At 41.8% G+C, this 25,449-nt stretch overlaps 1 protein-coding gene and 1 pseudogene across 1 annotated transcript; one reads left to right on the top strand and one right to left on the bottom strand.

Moving 5' to 3' along the window:
- Positions 1-661: 661 nt before the first annotated feature.
- LOC117419488 (spexin prohormone 1-like) lies at positions 662-6,916 on the top strand. Its single transcript, XM_034032263.3, has 6 exons — positions 662-1,877; positions 2,346-2,426; positions 2,530-2,587; positions 4,275-4,337; positions 4,648-4,734; positions 5,233-6,916. The coding sequence occupies exons 1-6, from the start codon at positions 1,872-1,874 to the stop codon at positions 5,295-5,297; spliced, it is 360 nt and encodes a 119-aa protein (XP_033888154.2). The 5' UTR covers positions 662-1,871; the 3' UTR covers positions 5,298-6,916.
- Positions 6,917-7,269: 353 nt separating this feature from the next.
- LOC117419721 (glycogen [starch] synthase, liver-like) overlaps positions 7,270-25,449 on the bottom strand; it is a 29,131-nt pseudogene continuing 10,951 nt past the window's right edge.

Here is a 25,449-nt window from a genome sequence, read left to right as displayed (position 1 = left end):
GACATTAAAAGGAAATAGTAATTCTAAACGGCATAGTACCCCAGGGGTGGCCAAAGTTAACCCTTCCACTCCTGGTCTTTATTCCAATGCTTTTCTAAATTGTTTAATTGAACCAATGAAACCTCCGTCCAGACCCTGAAGTAGGTAATTATATCATTTGACCTGTTAAACCTGGAGTGGAATGGCCATGCCGTGAGTATTTTCACATTTATAGCATATTGATGCATTGTAAACAATTGTAATTGTGTGTGTGTGTGTGTGTGAAAAGCATTGTAACATCTGAAATAAACATACAAAGTGAACTATAAACATGGTTATGAATACTAAATTAGGTTTACGTTTTAACTGAAAAAAATATATGTATTAATTTGACAGGTGTGTCCCATTATTCATCCTCATTAGTGTGAACAAGACCATATTTTAAATCAAATTGGTTACGCTTTTTTAAGACCCAACATTTTGTTATGATTCGCATTTACTTCCCACTGAAAATCTGAACCTGTTTATTAACAATTATAGAAAATCAGTATGTTTTAAGATCTCGTAAGTCTTTTCTTCAAGTGGAAATGTAAGAAACGTGTGCATATCAAAATGTGAACACCTGTTTTTAAATGTAAAGAAACGTGTGCATATCAAAATGTGATCACCTGTTTTTAAAAGCCCACTTGCACCCAAAGAAATGACTTGATTTTGAAAGCTAGTGATTTAATCTAACAAACAGAATAAAATCTTCTGTCATCACTATTACCCTGATTAACACAGCAAATACAAGTCTTGTTCAGCATTTGTTAGCGAGTGTATTACACACCCAGTCACAAGTTCTGGAATTCTGATCTAGAATGGAAAACATTGCTGTCCTAAAAAGATAACCCGCTGAAGCTTTAATGAACCGTGAAGATCTGTACACGCCAAAAGATTTATTCTCTTAGGAAAAGCGGTTATTAAATATAAAAAAACAGCAAGTTGAAAATCTTAATGACACGGAGGAGTAAACGTTCAATACCCTGTTTATTACTGTTGATAAATGTTTACAATGAGTATTTTCCCTCTGGTCGCTGACGACCGTATTGATTACATGTCAGAATATCCGGAAATGTGAACAGAAATGCCAACTTTGACGTCATACCTTAGCAGCTGCGAGCGTTAAAATAAATAAATAAATTTAAAAAAGTGGTTAAAAAGTTGAGGCAAACAAACAAACAAACAAACAAACAAACAAACAAACAAACATAAAAAATCTTCAAATTCTGACAGCGGATGTTCGGCGTTGTACCTCCCAAATACAAATGAATACACGTTTCCTGAGAACACTATATAGGTAAGAATTCATATTTCGTATCCCCTCTCTTTTTATTAATGTAAATCAAGGCATTCAAATAAATAGTGTACTGAAGAATTAATTACATATTGATGTAGCACTGAATCACGTCCGGTGAATGGCCACAGATATCATTCGATATAGTGTTTAAACTAATCATACACACTGTTTAACAGAAGAAAACATAGCAGGTGCTGTGAAATCAATGAATGAGGCTTTTGAAGAACGCCCATGATAGACCGGGTCTGAGTCGCGTCAGTGAGGTATTCCTCATAGCGTTGTGGTGATTCACGTGTTTGAGGGTCTTCAGGCGATGGTGCCCACCGTTCAATCATCTCGTTCACTTATCCCGGTCCCCCCGGACAAAGAGGGGGGTCACATTACATATCCTTCTTTCTACAAGAACTGACAGGAGATCCCCTCGGAATCCACCGCCCTGACAGGGGCGCTCTCCTGAGCCGTTTATAAGGAGCTGGAGAGCAGGACCCGAGCAAGGAACTTTTAACGCGCAGGCATACTCCAGAGACGTGAGCAGAGAACTCACAAGACAGCGATGAAGGTAAGCACAGGCAGCTGGTTTTCTTACATGTGTGTGTGTGGATATTTATCAAGTAAGCGTAGTTTTATTTTGCCAGATTGGCGAACTGTGGATCACCTTTATGGTGAATTAAAATGCAGGACTGTCTTCTACAAAACGTAATGGATATGTTGTAATAGAATAACAAAACTCGTTACTATCTAAAACTATACAAGTAGGCTATTTATGTGTTAATTTTATTTATTTAATAAATAATACTAATAAAGAATACTATATATATATATATATATATATATATATATATATATATATATATATATATTATACACACACACACACACACACACACACACACACACACACATACAATTTTAAACTGCACTGAAACATGAACGCAACCCTGTATTATAGATAGATATGCAACATTTGGAGGCTAAAATAATGCATATATGAGAAGTTTCGATATTAATTGCTTCCTTATTCTTATAGGGTATAGGGACTGTCAAGGCTTACGCATTGGCTTTGCTTCTTACGGCTGCTTTCATTCCTCAGTCCTGGAGCGCGCCTCAGGTATTGAGCTCGCTTCTATACCTTCAGCTCAGATCAGATTTGTACTGTACCTCTCCGCAAGCTGCTGCTGTGTTGACACCAATGTTGCACTTTCTTTACGCAGGGTCACTTTCAGAGGAGAAACTGGACCCCGCAGGCAATGCTTTACTTGAAGGGGGCTCGTAAGTGTTCATTTTTAACTCTATGCGAGGCTGCGCACCTCTTTTTGTTTTCTGTCAGATCAGGTGTCATTTCCTAGTCCCATACATTCCATTGTCACGGATTTGCAGTTTAACCAGCTAGTCCGTGTTTACTGTGCTACAGTAACTCCCTCCTAAATGGAATTATAATGTACACGGTTTCCTTTATTACAATCTGCTTTCAATCTTGGATAGATAGTGATCAAGTATATACTGCAGATCTTTTAATCAGAACTAATAATAATAATAATAATAATAATAATAATAATAATAATAATAATAATAATAATCACAATTTGTAGTGTTACAGTAAAGGTTACCTATTATTAAATAAAGGTGCAATGAGCATCATAACATCGTTGAGGCTACATAATGTTATTAAATAAAGGTGCAATGAGCATCATAACATCGTTGAGGCTACATAATGTTATTAAATAAAGGTGCAATGAGCATCATAACATCGTTGAGGCTACATAATGTTATTAAATAAAGGTGCAATGAGCATCATAACATCGTTGAGGCTACATAATGTTATGCACACCTTTTGAAGTTTTAAAAGCTGGAGTTTGTCTGTAACAGTTAATCTAATAGATAGTGTCGGCTCCTCAAATCCATTGTCACGATTACCTTGTCATCAGAAATAGACTTTGTTGTGTAGATTAACCCGTTTACTGGCCAGGTGCAGTGGCTGATAAACATGTGGACTCCTAGGTTTTCAGATAGGTAATCGCTGGTTCTCTGCTTGAGTAAAGTTCCCTTATCACTTAATTGACGCCCTCGTTCGGATTTACCGTATCTTCTAGGCTAATAGGATGTAGCCTATCAAACTTTTTGTGGAGCGTATTTTTTGACATTCTTGTCAACAAATCAGTTTAATCTACAATATACTTTAAGACAGTCGTCTCTTCATCTGCAACCTCTTTCACATGTGTTCGATTGGCTGTAGAACTGGACGCCAAGAATCATGCAGGCTAACCAACCGAGTGTTAAAACAGAGTCCAAATGTACTTATAGCAACTCCGAAGAAGAATATTGAAACGATAGGTGTAAGGAGGGTGTTAGTACAGTCCTTGGGTCTGTTGCATTAATGTGTTGTATTTTGTGGTCAGTGCGTGATGCCTCGGTTATCCATCCATCGCCAGGAAGGAAAGGCCATCTTTCTACTTTGCTTCAGAGGTACTCAAAAGTCGTACCAGGGTGGGCGATTTTATTATTATTATTTATTTCTTAGCAGACGCCCTTACCCAGGGCGATTTATAATTGTTACAAGATATCACATTATTTTTACATACAATTAGCCATTTATACAGTTGGGTTTTTACTGGACCAATCTAGGTAAAGTACCTTGCTCAAGGGTACAGCAGCAGTGTCCTCCACCTGGGATTGAACCCACGACCCCAGGTCAAGAGTCCAAAGCCCTAACCACTACTCCACACTGCTGCCCTAATTTTGCCCTAACTATATATGTAAATAAATAAATAAATACACATTTTGGAATACTGGTTTTATGGTAGGGGAACGGGAGGCATTATAACCTACTACTACTAGTTCGTTCTCATTTAATAATAATAATAATAATAATAATAATAATAATAATAATAATAATAATAATAATAATAATAATAATAATAATTTAAAATAAAAATGACCTATTTAATATGTTTTGCAGAGGGTCGCCGTTTCATATCGGAGGAAAGAAAAGATGGCGAGTTTTATGAGAGACTACATTTAGGTAAGAACGATGACATTAAGGATCAGTTAGATTCTGAAATATATTCACGTGGTTTCAAGTTGCTCTGCTGAGTTGATATCAAGTGACAATATTATAATTGTCATTTTAACTTGCTGGTATCCAAGGCATTTGTAAAAAAGAATCACTAGATATGGTTTTGTTGCCAAAGAACATACATTTCAGACAAATATCATTTAGACAATCTATCTATCTATCTATCTATCTATCTATCTATCTATCTATCTATCTATCTATCTATCTATCTATTGATTTTAATTAAAAATAATTATTGATTTTAATTAAAAATCAGCAACCAGAAGCCCAAACCCAAACCCCAGGAGTCTGTTGGATGCACTGGCAGTGCTGCTGGCCTTCATCAGCAAGGCAGGGGAGCAAGGTAAGGAAGGCACTGCACACCCTGCTCCTCCAGCCTCATGCCTTAGGGCAGTGACGCAATATGCTGCTGGAAACTGGAACACGAACGAGTGAACGGGGCACTGTTATTGCACTCACCTGACCTAAAACAGTGGCATATCTATAGCACTGCCCTTCACATAAAGTGTGACGTGTTACAGAAAGAGAAGCTCAGTTAGAGGTGCTAGCTGTCTTTCATCACAGAGTCAGTAAGATCTGTTACTGTTTAGAGCTGAATACATGTCATTGTGCTTATTTGATCCATTTACAAGTCAAGGTACAAGAGAATATTAGTAATTAACAATAGCATATAATACTGTGCACTTAACACTTGACAGTGTGGGCAGCTTGTAGACCAAACAAATACAGTTGAACCTAATTACAGTATACTGTTTATTGTTGGTGCCACTGAAGTCTAAGTACTCAGAGTTAGCTTTTTTATATATATACCCTTTTATATGTTATCTTTTCTATTTCACAGCTGAAGAAAACACAGAGCAAATACATTTGCAAGAGACCCCAACATGGAAAAGAGGATACTTCTAATAGCCTGTTAACTTGTGTAGTATTGTAGTTTGAAAGGATTGTCTTTGATTTTATTACATGTTTAGAATATTCACACATACTGTACAACACTGTGGATTCCTTAATATGGCTTGGACTTGACCAATGCCATGCTTCGAATGTAAAGTCAATTAAAAGAAGCCTTTGCGTTCAAAAGAAGCCATCTTTCATCACTCCAAAAGGGAAGTCACCATAATCACAGTGTTTCTGAAATGGAGACTGGAAACTCCTGTCTCTGCACAGAAAGTTTAAAGCGATTCAAGAAACACATGATCAACAGTTATAAAAACTGACCTGCAAATGTTCTTTTGTACAATAAAAATGTTATAACAAAAGTGTAAACAAGTAGCATTTTTTTTACCCCCCAATAAACAGAAATCATATTAAGTTTAACGATAAGCCTGAGATTTGGGGGAGGGATCATGGGAACTTGCTTCTCCTATTGACCCCTCCTCCCTAACTTGTTTAAACCTCAAGCAAACTCACCTGGCTGTTGCTGGTGCAATCCCAGTCTCCACTTCCCCAGCCTCCACTTTATTTGCAGGCAGTCCCCTCGATGGGTGGGCAGTGCATGGCTTCATCACGGTCCACCCTGCTGACCTGGCCTCGTCAGATCAGTTCCTCTTTCAGAGGGTGGTGGCTTCCTTCTCCCCTTGAGAGACGGGACCAACAGCCAAATCTATAAGCAGTGACATCACTCATACCCCCAGTCACGTAGCCATGATCCAGGCACTGAATTGTTAAACAGCATTATACAATTTGCACAGCATCCTGTGCTATGTGGCTGGTGCATCTCATTAAAAGTCTGTAGCAACTATACACAGCAGCCTATACAGTGCGCCCGTCTTGAGTCGAGTATTGGGGATAGAATGACAATGCTCTCTCGTTATTTCCCTTTGTGACTTGTTAAATATTGAGGGCTGTGAGTTAAGGATGGGTCCTTACAGGGTTTAATATTGAAGCTTAAAAGGAAAACTGCTGTGTGCCAAAATGATCAATAAGAAAAAAGAAAAGGATATTTCAGGTACTTAAAAAGGTAGAATAATTGATTACAAATCAATTATCATGTTGTTTCGGACTACAAGTCCTTTCTTTTTTCTTATATACAGACGTGCTCAAATTTGTTGGTACCCTTACAGCTCATTGAAATAATGCTTCATTCCTCCTGAAAAGTGATGAAATTAAAAGCTATTTTATCATGTATACTTGCATGCCTTTGGTATGTCATGGAATAAAGCAAAGAAGCTGTGAAAAGAGATGAATTATTGCTTATTCTACAAAGATATTCTAAAATGGCCTGGACACATTTGTTGGTACCCTTGAATCTGTGCAGGGTACAATGAAATCTCAAGACTATCAAGGCATTCTGGAGCGAAACGTACTGCCCAGTGTCAGAAAGCTCTGTCTCAGTCGCAGGTCATGGGTCCTCCAACAGGATAATGACCCAAAACACACAGCTAAAAGCACCCAAGAATGGATAAAGAACAAAACACTGGACTATTCTGAAGTGGCCTTCTATGAGTCCTGATCTGAATCCTATCGAACATCTATGGAAAGAGCTGAAACTTGCAGTCTGGAGAAGGCACCCATCAAACCTGAGACAGCTGGAGCAGTTTGCTCAGGAAACTTAAAGGCTGTGCAACAAAATATTAGGTTATCGGTCCCATCATTTTTGTCCATGTCATTTTCATTTGTTTTATTATTTACAATATTATGTTGAATAAAAAATCAAAAGCAAAGTCTGATTTCTATTAAATATGGAATAAACAATGGTGGATGCCAATTACTTTTGTCAGTTTCAAGTTATTTCAGAGAAAATTGTGCATTCTTCGTTTTTTGTGGAGGGGTACCAACAAATTTGAGCATGTCTGTATATATATATATATATATATATATATATATATATATATATATATATATATATATATATATATATATATGTTCATGGCTCATTCACACATTTTTAAATTCAAAAGTACAATATGTAAAACTAAAAGCAATGGAAGACATTGAAAATACTAGTCCAAACTGTTGCCAAAGAATCTTAGACGCTTCTTTTAATAGTTCAGCATACTGTAGTCACACATCTTATAATTCCTGTAAAATATTTCTAATTTGTCTAACATCTTTGATCAATTGAAAGCCCTAGTCCTTACATAGTCTTACCATGCAGACTCATCGAGGTTCATTATAATTTATTTGACCCAGAGAGTACACGTCTAGAAGACAGGGGGGTGGCATGGAAGCTATGCTTTATCAAAGTCATTTTAATAGTATTTGTCACAGGAATCTGTAACAAACATTAAAATAGTCAAAAGTCATCTTAAATTATGCAGCCACCTTACATTTGAACATTAAATGGGTTTGAACAGAAAGTAACAAAATTACCACTTTTGGGGGCTCCCGTGTGGCGCATCCAGTAAAGGCACTCTGCATGGAGTGCAGGATGATCCCTATAGCCTGGAGATCGCAGGTTCAAATCCAGACTATGTCATTGCCAACCGTGACCAGGGGTTCCTAGGGGACGGCGCACAATTGGCCGAGCGCCGCCCCGGTAGGGAGGGCTTAGGTCGGCAGGGCAATCCACAGTTCACCGCGCACCAGTGACCCCTGTGGCTGATAGGGTGCCTGCGGGTCTGCAGTGGAGCCATTCAGATCTGTGTTGTCCTCCAGCACTATAGGTCTGTTGGCTTCGCTGTGAATTCACAGTGCAAAAAATGACAGATTGGCAGGAACACATTTCAGAGGATGTGTGTTTCAGCCTCCATTTCCTGAGTCGCCCGGGTGTTGCAGCGGTGAACCGGGATAAAAAAAATAATAATTGTGCATTCCAAATTGGGGAGAAAACCGGTGTAAATAAAACCATTGGCGAATAAATTTAAAATATTTTTTTTACAAATTACATATGGATTAAAGTCACCGAAGACTGCTGATGAAAAGATTGAATGGTTAAAGTGTCATTGTTAGAATGAATGGGTCCATTGTATGGATTATCAACAATTTTCTAATATTCAATGTCTTACCCGATTAGCATCCTATGATGTGTTTTTCTCTATCATTCTCTATTGTTGTTTCTGCTACAGTCTTTTTTTGCTATGGACTCAGCACTATACAGTAGAAACACACAGAACATACATCATTCTACATTAAACAGGTAAGGAGTTTAGTATGAGGGAATGCAGTGGATGTCGAGTAGCCCTGGGTCCTGGCTCTGCAGGGGTGTCATGCTTTGCACAGCAGCTGCAGTGTAAGCTGGCTGAAGGTAGCACTAGTGCGGGACCTCCCCCCCAGTGAAGGGCCCCTTGATGTTCTGCCTGTCCTTCTTGGCCTCCTCTTCCTCATCATACCTCTCCTCGTCATCCTCCTCTTCCTCGTCGCTGTGGTGAGGGGTTGAGTGAACAGAGGCTGAGGGGGAGGGTGGCACTGATGACGGCCTGGGGAAATGGAAGCCCTCCGTCTGAAACACAGAAAAGCAGATTCAGGATGGTGCTTCTATATGGGGCCAAGCACTCTGCCTATAAACATTCTGTGGCCACTTTGCTCTAACACTGTCAATGGGTCCACCATGGGCTGCTAGGAAGGCAGTGATTTGAGATTCCGAGTCTGCATGGATTTTGATTTGTTTTTGAGTGTTCCTGTTCCAGAGTCTTCACCTTTGAGACTGTTCCATGTGAATAATCAGTAAATTGTGCTTGGAGGTGCATCAGTGAGTCAGACCAGATGAGCCTAAATCTATTTGTTTTTTCTGTTTGGCTGTCCGTCCATCGAATTTTCTACCTGCTTGTCACTTTAATCATGTTAACGCCAAGGAACTGAGCTATAGCCTTGACCGGGTCATTAAGCAAAGAAAAGGGCAGATCCCCCGCACTGACACTCCACCATTCACAGGGCAAAATGTCACTTCAATTACTGTAGAGGAATCTAATTCCGTTTTTAACATTTAACTTGTGCACAGCCCTGCCTGTCTTTTAATGTCTCAGCCTGCCCATCCCTCAGCTGTGGATCAAGGATCCAAAGGCTTCATTAGGTTAACACCTCAGGAAGACACAAACAAACAGATTATAGCAAAGGGCTACACTCCAGGATAATTACTGATGTCCTCTCTCTGAGCTGGAGTAAGAGCAGTATTGACAGAATCATATGCTATATTAGAATCCACATACAAGAAATCAACCAATCAAACCTGTGGATTTGACAAAATCGTACCATGCGTACAGGTGTCATCCTGTGCATAGATACGGCTCAATTCATTATAAAACTTGAGTCAAAGCACCACAACTCAGAAAACATCAGACAGTAAAAGAAAAAGAAAAAAAAATAATTGAAAAATCATAAAAAGGAAAAGGCACAGTAAAGCAACTAAGTGATTTAGCACGACTTCATCTGTGGAGGGGCTGTCAGTGTAACTTCATCAGTGGAGGGGCTGTCAGTGTGACTTCAGTGCTGGGATTGTGTCTCCTACCTGTGGAGGGGCTGTCAGTGTGACTTCATCTGTGGAGGGGCTGTCAGTGTGACTTCATCTGTGGAGGGGCTGTCAGTGTGACTTCAGTGCTGGGATTGTGTCTCCTACCTGTGGAGGGGCTGTCAGTGTGACTTCATCTGTGGAGGGGCTGTCAGTGTGACTTCATCTGTGGAGGGGCTGTCAGTGTAACTTCATCTGTGGAGGGGCTGTCAGTGTAACTTCATCTGTGGAGGGGCTGTCAGTGTAACTTCAGTGCTGGGATTGTATCTCCTACCTGTGGAGGGGCTGTCAGTGTGACTTCATCTGTGGAGGGGCTGTCAGTGTGACTTCATCTGTGGAGGGGCTGTCAGTGTAACTTCATCTGTGGAGGGGCTGTCAGTGTGACTTCATCTGTGGAGGGGCTGTCAGTGTGACTTCATCTGTGGAGGGGCTGTCAGTGTGACTTCAGTGCTGGGATTGTGTCTCCTACCTGTGGAGGGGCTGTCAGTGTGACTTCATCTGTGGAGGGGCTGTCAGTGTGACTTCATCTGTGGAGGGGCTGTCAGTGTAACTTCATCTGTGGAGGGGCTGTCAGTGTAACTTCATCTGTGGAGGGGCTGTCAGTGTGACTTCATCTGTGGAGGGGCTGTCAGTGTAACTTCACCTGTGGAGGGGCTGTCAGTGTAACTTCATCTGTGGAGGGGCTGTCAGTGTAACTTCAGTGCTGGGATTGTGTATCCCACCTGTGGAGGGGCTGTCAGTGTAACTTCAGTGCGGGGATTGTGTCTCCTACCTGTGGAGGGGCTGTCAGTGTAACTTCAGTGCTGGGATTGTGTCTCCTACCTGTGGAGGGGCTGTCAGTGTGACTTCAGTGCTGGGATTGTGTATCCCACCTGTGGAGGGGCTGTCAGTGTAACTTCAGTGCTGGGATTGTGTCTCCTACCTGTGGAGGGGCTGTCAGTGTAACTTCAGTGCTGGGATTGTGTATCCCACCTGTGGAGGGGCTGTCAGTGTAACTTCAGTGCTGGGATTGTGTCTCCTACCTGTGGAGGGGCTGTCAGTGTAACTTCAGTGCTGGGATTGTGTCTCCTACCTGTGGAGGGGCTGTCAGTGTAACTTCAGTGCTGGGATTGTGTCTCCTACCTGTGGAGGGGCTGTCAGTGTAACTTCAGTGCTGGGATTGTGTATCCCACCTGTGGAGGGGCTGTCAGTGTAACTTCAGTGCTGGGATTGTGTCTCCTACCTGTGGAGGGGCTGTCAGTGTGACTTCAGTGCGGGGATTGTGTATCCCACCTGTGGAGGGGCTGTCAGTGTAACTTCAGTGCTGGGATTGTGTATCCCACCTGTGGAGGGGCTGTCAGTGTAACTTCATCAGTGGAGGGGCTGTCAGTGTAACTTCAGTGCTGGGATTGTGTCTCCTACCTGTGGAGGGGCTGTCAGTGTAACTTCAGTGCTGGGATTGTGTCTCCTACCTGTGGAGGGGCTGTCAGTGTAACTTCAGTGCTGGGATTGTGTCTCCTACCTGTGGAGGGGCTGTCAGTGTAACTTCAGTGCTGGGATTGTGTATCCCACCTGTGGAGGGGCTGTCAGTGTAACTTCAGTGCTGGGATTGTGTCTCCTACCTGTGGAGGGGCTGTCAGTGTAACTTCAGTGCTGGGATTGTGTATCCCACCTGTGGAGGGGCTGTCAGTGTAACTTCAGTGCTGGGATTGTGTCTCCTACCTGTGGAGGGGCTGTCAGTGTAACTTCAGTGCTGGGATTGTGTCTCCCACCTGTGGAGGGGCTGTCAGTGTAACTTCAGTGCTGGGATTGTGTCTCCTACCTGTGGAGGGGCTGTCAGTGTAACTTCAGTGCGGGGATTGTGTATCCCACCTGTGGAGGGGCTGTCAGTGTAACTTCAGTGCTGGGATTGTGTCTCCTACCTGTGGAGGGGCTGTCAGTGTAACTTCAGTGCTGGGATTGTGTCTCCTACCTGTGGAGGGGCTGTCAGTGTAACTTCAGTGCTGGGATTGTGTCTCCTACCTGTGGAGGGGCTGTCAGTGTAACTTCAGTGCTGGGATTGTGTCTCCTACCTGTGGAGGGGCTGTCAGTGTAACTTCAGTGCTGGGATTGTGTCTCCTACCTGTGGAGGGGCTGTCAGTGTAACTTCAGTGCTGGGATTGTGTCTCCTACCTGTGGAGGGGCTGTCAGTGTAACTTCAGTGCTGGGATTGTGTCTCCTACCTGTGGAGGGGCTGTCAGTGTAACTTCAGTGCTGGGATTGTGTATCCCACCTGTGGAGGGGCTGTCAGTGTAACTTCAGTGCTGGGATTGTGTCTCCTACCTGTGGAGGGGCTGTCAGTGTAACTTCAGTGCTGGGATTGTGTCTCCTACCTGTGGAGGGGCTGTCAGTGTAACTTCAGTGCTGGGATTGTGTATCCCACCTGTGGAGGGGCTGTCAGTGTAACTTCATCAGTGGAGGGGCTGTCAGTGTAACTTCAGTGCTGGGATTGTGTCTCCTACCTGTGGAGGGGCTGTTAGTGTAACTTCAGTGCTGGGATTGTGTCTCCTACCTGTGGAGGGGCTGTCGGACCCATCTTGAACTTCTCAGGAAAAGCTCTGCTCAGCATGAGGTGCCATGCATGCATGTAATACTGAAAGAAAAGCAGCAATACCTTCTATATATCAGTGTTATAAAGCATGAGAGGATGGTGTCTGGACATGACAGCGTCACTGTTGAGTCGCATTCAGGGGTTCATAACCAAGTCTTTACAAATACATGTTAACATTTCCTACTAGCTTAACAGCATTCTTGCAACTCTCTGACTCTGTTAAGGTGAAGCCAGTTTGTCATCTTTAACTTTGATCTAATCAGTGACTGATCAATACAGTGATTAATTTACTTCCCAGCAGTGGTGCTGTCGTGGGGCAGACACCTTTCTTTCATCCATACATGATGTATATTTCATGTCTGTACTGTGCACACACATGAGTTTGGCATCCCCTTACAGCGTCTACTCCGTAGAATTTGTACTATACCTTCTTCTTCATTACTAGAATGTTCGAGTAGCAAAGGCGTCTGGTGTGAAATTAACTTGTCATTATTGATAACACAGTGTAACAATTTTTTTTTTTTTTTTGTTCCTGGGTAGTAAGTGTTATTTCCTAATTGCTTATGCCTCAAAAGTATAGAAAATGGCTATTATTCCCCACAAACTTTGCTTTTGTGACCAGGACAGTGATATTTTGAAATTTACCTATTTTCCAGAACATTCCAGATAGATTCAGTGCTGAGTAAACTTGGAGTAACTTCTAGAACTTTCTAGAACTTTCCAGTAATATAAATAGTAGTATAAATACAGGGGCCTTAAGCCCACCAGTTCAGTTTAGTTCCAGCTGCCTAAGTGGATACATATCTGCATTTTTCTGAGATGGCATCAAGGTCATAGGAGACTTCAAAATGGTGGCATTCCTGATGGGTCTCCAAGGCAGTTTTACCAAGTTTCCCTGCTATCTTTGCCTTTGGGACAGCAGGGACACCAAGGTGCACTACCACAGGCGGGACTGGCCACAGCGGACCGAGTTCTCTGTGGGGAGGAACAATGTCAAGTGGGAGCCACTGGTGGACCCCCGGAAGGTGCTGATGCCACCACTGCACATCAAATTGGGCCTTATGAAACAATTTGTCAGAGCTCTAGATAAGGAGTCGGCTGCCTTCAAGTACCTTCAAGACTTCTTCCCTAAGCTGTCTGAGGCAAAGGTCAAAGCCGGTGTCTTCGTCGGACCACAGATAAAGAAGATCCTGGAGTGCAATGAATTCCCCAAGAAGCTCACTAGTGAGGAGAAAGCGGCTTGGAACAGCTTTGTTGCAGTGGTTCGGGGCTTCCTGGGCAATCACAAGGCCGAAAACTATGTGGAGCTGGTTGAGACTCTGGTGAAGAACTACGGCACAATGGGCTGTAGGATGTCCCTCAAAGTCCATATCCTTGATGCTCATCTTGATAAATTCAAGGAGAACATGGGACCGTACTCGGAGGAGCAAGGCGAGCGCTTCCACCAGGATATACTGGACTTTGAACGCCGCTACCAAGGACAGTATAACGAGAACATGATGGGAGACTACATTTCGGGGCTGATTCGTGAAAGTGATTTACAGTACAATTGTAAATCTCGAAAAACTACTCACTTCTAAATCTTTTGTAGTCATTTTTGTATTACTTTAGTATAAATACATGTTAATTTGGATTCATATGTTGTTTTTTTCTGACTTTATGTGAACAAAAAGACAAAAATTCTCCCGTTTTCTCATTGGAAATAGGTAAATTTCAAAATATCACTGTCCTGGTCACAAAAGCAAAGTTTGTGGGGAATAATGGCCATTTTCTATACTTTTGAGGCATAAGCAATTAGGAAATAACACTTACTACCCAGGAACAAAAATTGTGTTACATAGTGTAATGGATAATAAATGACGGATCAGATCTGGTAGCAATGGTATTGGAATAGGAATATATTAGTGGTCATAATAGGCAGGTGACCCTTTCATACTGTGGATGCCAGGAGCCTTTTATATAGGTATCGCAGTACTGCCCATTGCTGTATTAGCTGCCTTAACTTTTTTTGACCTTACACAATTTTCCTTCCTTAACTTTCTCAATGCTTCTACTTGGGCAGATTGATTGCCCTAGTGCATCTGTCCCAGTTTAAGCCTCAAACTAAGTGACTGCTCTCCTCCACACACCTACGCTCACAACTACTTCAGCACAAACTGCAATCGAATCTGTGGCTGAGATTAACACCACAGAAGACAAATCATCCTGTGATTTATTGCGTTTGTGGGGTATTGGAATCGTCAAGATAAATGTGGCATCACATTGAAACCCAGGAAGCAGCTTCAATATTTAGTACAGCAGTTTGTCCCGAAGTGTTCTGATGGTGACTGTAAAAGCTGAAGATTAAGATCCCAACACATAAAGCTCCGGCACATTCATTTTCTATTTGAGCTGACTGTATTTTTTTTTAAGTGCTAGCAGCCAGTACATCAATGGAACAGCTTGACAACCAACAACATCAAACAAGCCTCTTCAGATGTGTAATCGATAATCCATTGATAAAAGGGCAGTGAGATTTGTAGAGCTAAGAGACAGTCGGAAGGTTAATTGGAAAACATTAACTGTGAAACCGAGACACTGCAAAGCTCTGGAAGCACGTTATAAAGAATAAGAGTATGAAGAATAGAATTAGGGTGAAATGGACGCGTTGAGAATTGGGGTACATCGATACACTGCATACAAAGAGAATTCCCCTATGTGATGTCGTCTTGAAGCTTGTGGTCCATTTGAGATGTATTTGACCATTTTTTTGTATTTCTTTTTATTTAAATAGATTTGTAAGGTTTTGTGTTGATGGCATGCCAGATAAAACAGCCCACTATCACATTCTTTGCATTTCTTGTTGGTCAGACTGATGGTTATATGTAAGTGAGGACTGATGTCTATATTTAGCTGAGTCTGCATTGGATGTGAATGAATGATGACATTATCTATTGACAGCTGAATCAGTTCCTTGATAATCCGCTAAAAGTTAATGGGCCAGTGCAGTATTTACTGGCTTATAAGAAGCATTATCATTGACTGGTGATAAATGCACTGTAAGGCTAATAATATCAGTTGGAAAGCAATGCCCTTCTATGGACGACCCTGCTGGATGAGACTGCTCTCCCTCAATGACTGGAGCAAGCGCTTTGAAAATATGGGCCTGAGTATTTTGTGGTGTCAAATTTGAACACATTTTATGCAGGATCAAAAGATTTTTAAAAAGGGGGGACCAGTAACACTGTAAAGAAACCGTCCAAAATGATCTTCATTTTCTGAAAGCGTACAAAGCATGCGATTAAAAAATATTAACATATCCTACTGCAAAGTTCATGATATTGAAAAAGAGCACACTGTGCACGCTTGCTGTAATTGATAATAATTTTGGATGACATAAGAATATAAGAAAGTTTACTAACGAGAGGAGGCCATTTGGCCCATCTTGCTCATTTGGTTGTTAGTAGCTTACTGATCCCAGAATCTCATCAAGCAGCTTCTTGAAGGATCCCAGGGTGTCAGCTTCAACAACATTACTGTAGAGTTGGTTCCAGACCCTCACAATCTCTGTGTAAAAAAGTGCCTCCTATTTTCTGTTTTGAATGCCCCTTTATCTAATCTCCATTTGTGACCCCTGGTCCTTGTTTCTTTTTTCAGGTCGAGAAAGTCCTCTGGGTCGACATTGTCAATACCTTCCAGGAGATCCCTGTCGCTGATTCGTGGAGTATGTGTGTACCTTTGAGGAAGCAGCTGCAACGTGCAACAGGAGACGTGTTGCTAGGAGACTAGATGAGCAGTGGGCTTGCCCTGCGCTGAGCTGATCGAGAGGTCCGGGGGGCGTGACCGTGGATGCGGCATGGAGCTCAAAAAATGGCTGTGCCACAGCTCTGGGCTTCTGCAATGCCATTGACACACAGATGGATGCTAAGTGGAGCTTTTGTTTGCATCAAGGAGCGGAGCGTCCACTCTACAGGACAACTACTACAAAACCCTTCCATTCCAAGACGGTGCTTTTGAAGGCATTGCCCAACCAAGGCCATGTGAAGAGACAGGAGTTTCTGTGAGAGAGCTGGGACTCCGGAAGCCCAGAAGTCGGTCAGTTTAAGGGATGTTGATCCCACCACAGTATAGAGAGGGATACGAAGAGCAGCAGGTTCCTGGAGCGGAACGTTCCTTTTAGTGGGTGTTCTGAGGAGAGAACGTGAGAGAGAGACGGGAGAAGTAAAACGAACATGAAAAGAAAACAAATGCTACACATGCTGGAAAGACCAGCACGGTACTTGTTTTGGGTGGAGGGATTCGTTTTGTGTTGCGAGATTGGTGTTGTTAAACCTTTTTATTTTGTTCTGTCAGCGTTGTTTTTTTGTCTGTCTCAGTATAATTCAGTGATGACCCACACATGTTACACATCACCTTGTTACAGACCCATAATACCCGGCGGTCCAGGATGTAGATGCCTGGAGGAGGAGAGGCAGCTGTAACTCCGGTTGTGTGGATTACATTTAATCCATGGATAAACCAGTTGATATTAGCACTGTCAGCTCTGGTGCCACAACCACACCATATACCTGCCCCTTGTGTTTTTATGGAGTTTGTTATCATTCTGAGTGGTTCTGGGTACTGTTGCTCTAATAATGAGTCTGTTCAGTTATTGGCAGTCCACAGACTGGTGAACACAGATATAGAGAACCAATGACAATAACTCAATACCAAGAACCAGCCAAAATGATACAAAAAAAAAGATTGAAGATAAAGGTCAGGCACACATAGTAAATCAGACTGAATTGAATCCATGGTAAATTCCAAGAATATCTTGTTCTCCAACTTCCATGTTCTATTCGCAATGCAGTGTTAATTTATATGTTTTTAAATATAAGCTTAACATCGTTTTATGTATATGATGGATGCTACATAAATGAAATTGATATGGTAAATGATTAGAAAATTATAGATTTAAAAAAAATTAAATTTGCAAAAATTACAATGGCAGATGCTTGTAAGTATAGGGTTACCATAGGACTCCATGTTCACTGGGACAGTTCAGTCTTTTCAACTCATATCGCAATGCATTCTGGTACATTTGACCTATCTCAGGTACCTTTCACAGAAGGACTGCACTTACCAAAAGCACTGAGACCAAAAGCAACATTGTACAAGCTGTCTGTTTATACCTACCATATGCAGCTGGGTCGGCTACGTGCTCCTGCATGAAACAGCCGAATCCAGACAGGTTGGTGGTGAAGTTGGGGATCCCCATCACTGTACACTCACCTGGGCAGGAGCACAGTGGAGACACAGAGACACTGCAGTGACAGGTAACCCAGTGTGCAGCTTAACACAGTGGAGACACAGAGACACAGAGACACTGCAGTGACAGGTAACCCAGTGTGCAGCTTAACACAGTGGAGACACAGAGACACAGAGACACTGCAGTGACAGGTAACCCAGTGTGCAGCTTAACACAGTGGAGACACAGAGACACTGCAGTGACAGGTAACCCAGTGTGCAGCTTAACATAGTGGAGACACAGAGACACTGCAATGACAGGTAACCCAGTGTGCAGCTTAACACAGTGGAGACATAGAGACACTATACTATACCAAACTATACCATGTTTCAAATTTTAACAATGTTTACCATTTATTAGTTCCAAACAAGCACATTATGTTCTACGTTGAATATTATTGTTTAGATACAATATGTGCCACTAGTATTAACAGAGATAAGCAATTGATTGGATTACCTGAACCCCTGGAGAGATAGACAATGAGAGCTTCTCTGTCTGTGTCGCCTCTATGCCTGGTATTTATACTCTAGTAGGCTCAGAGACTACAGTTTGTTTCTGTTATCTTACAAATTATAATAGACATTAATTAGTCAGCTGTTACTCCATTCAAGTGCAACCAGCCCCTAACTACTCTGTTACACAGGGTTACTGTGGAGAATTGTTTTATTTTCTCCTTTCCCATACATTCCTGCACAGGCTTTCCCATACATTCAATCATTCTAAACCTAAGTAAACTTAGCAACTCTATTTATGCCAACGTCACCACCAGCAAACTGGTTTAACATTACCAACACATTTCCACTCTCTATTAACATGTGGAAATGATTTGTAAATAGAGATTTAGCATATTGCAGAGCAGCTCATTTATGCACAGCTTTCACAATGCAATAAGGGCAACTTGGGAAGTATTGAATTTCCACCCTTGACACAGTTAGGAGTGTATAAAGAAGCTCTTTAATCTCTCTACTGGCAGTCACCAAGTGGACCCCTGTGAAACGCTGGAACACTATGAAATGTAAGCAGCATGCAGGCATTAGCCCTGTGACAAACAGAGTTTACTAGGACTCTTGAAGGCTATGGTGGATATTCACAAAGACTTTTACTCCAAAGTGTTATTAGCACCATGTTTTCTTTACAGAGTGAAATACCTGTTAATACCACAACACTGCTGGAAATAAACTCTAGAGTCCCTAAGAGCCGGTGTATCCAGAGGTAAATGCAAAAATATCCATGTTTCCAGGAGAACCTGCTGAGAAACCTACATCCACGTTTCCAAAACCTGCTGAGAAACCTACATCCACGTTTCCAGAACCTGCTGAGAAACCTACATCCACGTTTCCAGAACCTGCTGAGAAACCTACATCCACGTTTCCAGGAGAACCTGCTGAGAAACCTACATCCACGTTTCCAGGAGAACCTGCTGAGAAACCGACATCCACGTTTCCAGGAGAACCTGCTGAGAAACCTACATCCACGTTTCCAGGAGAACCTGCTGAGAAACCTACATCCACGTTTCCAGGAAAACCTGCTGAGAAACCTACATCCACGTTTCCAGGAGAACCCGCTGAGAAACCTACATCCACGTTTCCAGGAGAACCTGCTGAGAAACCTACATCCATGTTTCCAGGAGAATCTGCTGAGAAACCTACATCCACGTTTCCAGGAGAACCTGCTGAGAAACCTACATCCACGTTTCCAGGAGAATCTGCTGAGAAACCTACATCCACGTTTCCAGGAGAACCTGCTAAGAAACCTACATCCACGTTTCCAGGAGAACCCGCTGAGAAACCTACATCCACGTTTCCAGGAGAACCTGCTGAGAAACCTACATCCATGTTTCCAGGAGAATCTGCTGAGAAACCTACATCCACGTTTCCAGGAGAACCTGCTGAGAAACCTACATCCACGTTTCCAGGAGAACCTGCTGAGAAACCTACATCCACGTTTCCAGGAGAACCTGCTGAGAAACCTACATCCACGTTTCCAGGAGAACCCGCTGAGAAACCTACATCCACGTTTCCAGGAGAACCTGATGAGAAACCTACATCCACGTTTCCAGGAGAACCTGCTGTGAAACCTACATCCCCGTTTCCAGGTGCTATTCAACGTGTACCTGCTCGGAGCTCTTCAATTCAACCAGGATCCCAGTGCGGAGCAGATGCTATTCAAAGTGTACACCTATTGAATTCTGAACTGATGTTTCAATGTATGCTGCAGTGCCAGTGTGCATGAATGCGGCTCTTATTGTGTGCTTATAAAAGCAGATGATTGTTTTCTCTTCTGAGCTTGTTTATATGTTTTTGTGCTCCAGACACTTTTTTTCTATTGCTGTCTGAAACAAACCTGTATTTATTAGCTGTTGGAGTCTCGCTGATGTAGCTGACCCTTTCTTGCATAGAGCTGTTTGGATTTCAACCTCAAAAATATTCCTGACGTTCTTTATTAAAAGAATCTCTGTGGGCCTTGCCTTTGCCTTTGAAATTCAGATTGTGACTCTAAGCATCTCATCTCCCTTTTAAGAGCAGGAATGGCTCTGCACTGCTCAGCCTGGTTTTTAATGTGTTGACAGGCTTCTGTTACCGTGCTTATTGTTTTGTAAGAGGTTTTCAATGTTTGTTTTAACAGGAAAGACGGATATCATTTTTTAAGCGAACCAGAGCTGCAAATGCTATTCATAGTACTTTCAACAGTCCACACTCTCAAAACACTTATAAAATCATACAATTTGAATTTATTTGTAACCACTATGGACAGATACATTATTATATTGTTATTATTACAGCATTATTATTAATGCATATTTGTTCCTATGAGAATACATTATTATTTTTTACTTATGCTAAATACCATCAAGTTTTACAACATAGGATAGTAAGTACACTCCATTCATTGAGGGGCTCTGAATTAAAGCTGCAAATTATATCAATTTAAATGAACCAATGTTGTTGTTTTCTTTTTTCTTTTATTGATTCAAAATGTAAATGTAATAATTTAGGTCAGATTACTTCAAAATGTTCTGGAGGAATGGGGATACCCCAAAACTAAATAGTCTGGACCATCATTCCAGTTGATGAAACCTGGGACCCAGAAATGCATTAATTCCAGATCTGGCCATTCTAAATTACAATACCACTATCCATGTATTGGGAAAAAGGTCATTTTCACCAATGGGACAAGGCAAGTGATTGAGGGCCGAGGTCTTTCACAGTACACTGGATGACAAATGGAAATGAAGCACCCATGTGAAAGATCTTGTCCTGGTTTCTCAGAAAGGAGGATTCTATAAAGCAAGCATCAGATTAGTAAGTAAAAAAAAAGTAGTTACTGACAGGTCTAATCCTGAAATGGACAGGAGAGTGGGATGATGGGTGTGCCAGAGTGCAATAAGCACATAGCATCATTCAATAATGTAATGATGAATTTGATATTAGGAAACACTCACTTTAACAATGCTTCTTACAGCTTCTTTCCAAATTTCTCTTTAACTGAGAGAGCAGTATCCCTGTGTAAAACAGTAAAGGGAGGCTTTTGAGCAATGCCATTTCTCTGTATATTTTGCATCACCCATCCCAATATGTTTTAAACACAAGCAATAGGCACACACATAAAAGGACATTTTTCTAAACAGAAGCAAATTTGCACCAGAAAAGAACTTGAGAATGACATCTGGTAACACAGTGTTGGCCATTGCTATGTACTTGCACAGTAGTTACCATGTAAGTGCAGGAACCATTGATAGTTACCACATTATTACACTGTAATTACATGGCTATTTATGCCTTGTAATCTAACGTGCTTGTGACCTTCATTCATTTAACAACACCTATGATAATGTGAGGAAGGTAGCATTGTAATTCCACTCTATGGAAGTCCAGTCTCCGAAGCTGTAGAACAAGCACTCAACACGGGTTCAGTAAGAAGCAAAAGCACAAGAACAGACAGACGTCTTTACCACAGCTGCTTCCGGATGGCCTGTCCCTTCAGTGTTTCCACGTTGAAGTTGTTCGTCTTGGCTGGCATAATGAAAAACACCACAACCGTGACATCGCGCTCATGAACCTGAAAAAACAAAATACATGAGTGCCTCAGCTGAAGAAAACATTACATATATTACTTTAAAGACAGCTGAGGATCTTTCTTTCATAGCACCAGTTTCACCTGCTGTGTACCACTTCGCTTCACAAACAACACCCATTCCAGACATTTCTGCCGTGGTTTAATAGCGGTACTGTTGACATCACCTGCTGGAAGAAGAGGAATTCCCTGCCAATTCTATGTCAATTCAAAGCAGCAAAGTCCAAATCAGACCCGTATCTCACAAAATTCTCGTCATCAGCCTTTTCTCTCTCTTCAATGAAAATTAGTTGTATTTTGTAAGCAGTATATAATATACTTATATGATATACGTATAGTTAAAGGAAGGAGTGCTCGTGTATGACCATTTTTACAGTCCCATGGACTGCAGGGAATATTACTAAATATATTCAATCTATTTTAAACACATACACCCCCCCCCCACACACACACAAATGACACAAAAGAAATTGAATACGCGGAGCAGCAGCAGATATTGTGAGCCATTGCTCTGCAGAACTTCAGAGTTCAAGTCATTTAATCCAGGAGAAGCCCACAGGCAGGGGATTCATCTCTGCAAACACTGACTCGTGCACAGCTATATACTAGCTGTCAACCAAGCTTATCCTCAACCATGGAGAACCCCAGCACTGAGATGGTTCTCTTGTTTGTCGAAACAGGAGATGGAAAACGCTGGCAATAATTCAACAGCACTTCCCTTTTACACACGTGGGGATTGATGTTGCTTCATCTAAACCCTTGGAGCCAAAGAACAGCTTGACTTTACTTTAGTGCTGCTGGGACAAGACATTATGTGCGCACAAACGACAGCATGTCTTTTATGCTGCAGTAGGTCCTAAAATTGGTGCTGGAGGAGGGTACCGTATGCTGGGACGGCACACTAAGGCTTCAGTTTTAGACTGACATTTCTTAAAATCTGGCTCAAGTACAACCTTGAGCTGCAGGAGTAGAAATACATGCTATGCATAAAGGAATCTTTTACATGCCTGATAACAGCCTAGATCAATAGTACCATGATAGAGTCCTGGGAATTTTAAAGCTTTCTGAGTGGAGGGTGGCTGTGGTCTGGCTTACTAGGAAAGAGCAATTCAATGGAGAAGCAAACAGTTTTAATAAAGCATAATAAATCTTATCTTGGGTGGGAGTCACCCTCCAATGGGGGCATCCGAGACTAGGACCCCTTTACCCACAAAAGGGAATTTTAGCAACAAAGGAAGGGTGGACATTCAGAACAAGATAAGCCCTGTAGGTAACTGGTTTAGACTGAAGAGAGACTTGTAGCCTCACTCCATGAGCTAAGCCTCCTATGATGAACAAAGGCAGCCACCTCACTGTACAAAGCACCCGGGGTCCAGGGAATATTAGACACCACAATCTAATTCTGCTGAGGGCACTAGATATTATGAGGGGGATTTCACACAACTTCCCAGATACCTTACCCTGAGCAGAAAGTTTAATCTGGAGAGCGACTCCAAGAAGATATCAGTGCCTTTGTTCATAAACTCGTATCTCCCGGCGATAAAGAAGAACAGGATCTTTTCCAAATTGAAATCAAGGTGCCTGCAAGTTCAAATAAAACATGTTTTTTAAAAGATGCATTTTTAACAGCGTCTGACTTTAAAAACCCGTTCCAACCCAACGCTTCAGCCATCTGCAAAACATGAGCAAGGAAATGATAATGTGGACAATCCAAATTGCAATAGCTGAGCACTAGGCAAGGGGGCACTTCTTTAATGAGGCCAGTATAAGAATTACACTGGGGTAGTTCAGGTGTGCACTGATCATTTCCCATTACGAATCTCAAAACGGCTGATCTAATTAAAGATTATTTCAATTATTCATTTATTACTCACCTATCATTCTCAAACCTTCAATTAAGATTAAGTATTTGGACCTGGGTTTGATTCTTTTTTTCTTTTTTAAGAATTAAACCCAATCTTTACAAATTCTCAACAGCAGAGCTCACAGGTATATGAATTCCATAGTAGTACCAATCTTAAACACCAGCTACTGTATACACTACAAAATAAAGAAATCTAAAGAGAAGTCGTGTAGTTTCACTACAGCAGCAGGTTACTGGTACTCTACCCGTAGAAGTGTCCGCGGACAAACTCCTGAAGCCGTTACTTTGTTCGTGGAATGAAGGTTCTGGAACTCGTGCATGACCGAAAACTTCTTAACATTCAGACTGTTGGGAGTGACTACGTCTGTAAAACAAAAGCAGCAGTACAGACAGGTCAGCAAAGAAACTGCAACACCTTCTGACATGGGTCTCACTGTTCAGACCCAGGGGACTTCTCTCCTGTCAGAATTAAAAGGGTGCCTTTTGGGTTACTTTTCTATTGTATATGTTGCTATGGTTTGTCTGTGTATTTTCTTTCAATTCATTCACATTGCTTATCTGGGTATGATATCTGGAGGTTGTCGGTTTCTGGTACTCTTCTGTTGTAATCTCTTGTAGTAATAAATCTTATTATTAGGGGGGGGGGGTCAAATGCATGAATTGTGTTTATTAGAAGGTCTAAAAGGATTCCAAAGCTGCAATGGAGTAGTTACACAATGAATTGTAAGGGTGTTTATAAGAAGCCCTGAAAGGATATCAAGCTACACTGGAAAACAGTTACAAAAGAAGGAATTGTTAAAATGATATAACCACAGGTTAGCTATAAAAATGCATGTATAGAGCTCTTTTGTTGGACCAGAGGAAGGAATGAAGACTGCACACTCTCACCCCCGGGGCTGGTAATTATGCCCATAAAATGCCTGTTTTGTGTTTTGTGTGTGCTGGTTTTGATGTCTAATGCAGTATTCATATTAAACTGACTAACTGCTGTATTGAGAGAATCATTAGGGGTTCATCCACACAATAAGCCACATTTCAACATTCAGCTTCAGTTGGTAAATAACAGCAAAGCAGAAGTATACTTCACTTAGCAAGCACTGCAGATCAGTGTTAGTGGAGCTGAGGGTAAACTGAATTTACTCACTTCTCAATAAGGAGTTTACCCACTTCTCATTTAAGGAATAAATCGTTTACTCACTCCTACTCTCCTGAGGTAAGCAGGTCCTGGCTATACCAAGGGTTAAAGCCAAGGTATGTTCCAGTTTATTATATAAAGAGACTTGGTGCATTTAGTGATGGGCATGTCCTCTTCTGATTAACCTTGAACCCACAATCCTGCACGACCACCACACTGAAATGCTCGTAATCTCAGAGCATCTCTGCACACCCTCAATGCATGCTATGAACATCACAATGACATGTGTGTAATCTCAGAGCATCTCTGCACACCCTCAGTGCATGCTATGAACATCACAATGACATGTGTGTAATCTCAGAGCATCTCTGCACACCCTCAGTGCATGCTATGAACATCACAATGACATGTGTGTAATCTCAGAGCATCTCTGCACACCCTCAGTGCATGCTATGAACATCACAATGACATGTGTGTAATCTCAGAGCATCTCTGCACACCCTCAGTGCATGCTATGAACATCACAATGACATGTGTGTAATCTCAGAGCATCTCTGCACACCCTCAGTGCATGCTATGAACATCACAATGACATGTGTGTAATCTCAGAGCATCTCTGCACACCCTCAGTGCATGCTATGAACATCACAATGACATGTGTGTAATCTCAGAGCATCACTGCACACCCTCAGTGCCTGCTATGAACATCACAATGACATGTGTGTAATCTCAGAGCATCTCTGCACACCCTCAGTGCCTGCTAT

This window comes from Acipenser ruthenus, chromosome 14, assembly GCF_902713425.1.
Source record: "Acipenser ruthenus chromosome 14, fAciRut3.2 maternal haplotype, whole genome shotgun sequence".
Lineage (NCBI taxonomy): Eukaryota > Metazoa > Chordata > Actinopteri > Acipenseriformes > Acipenseridae > Acipenser > Acipenser ruthenus.
The sequence above is the reverse complement of the archived record's forward strand: the minus strand, read 5'-3'. Positions and strand labels throughout refer to the sequence as shown.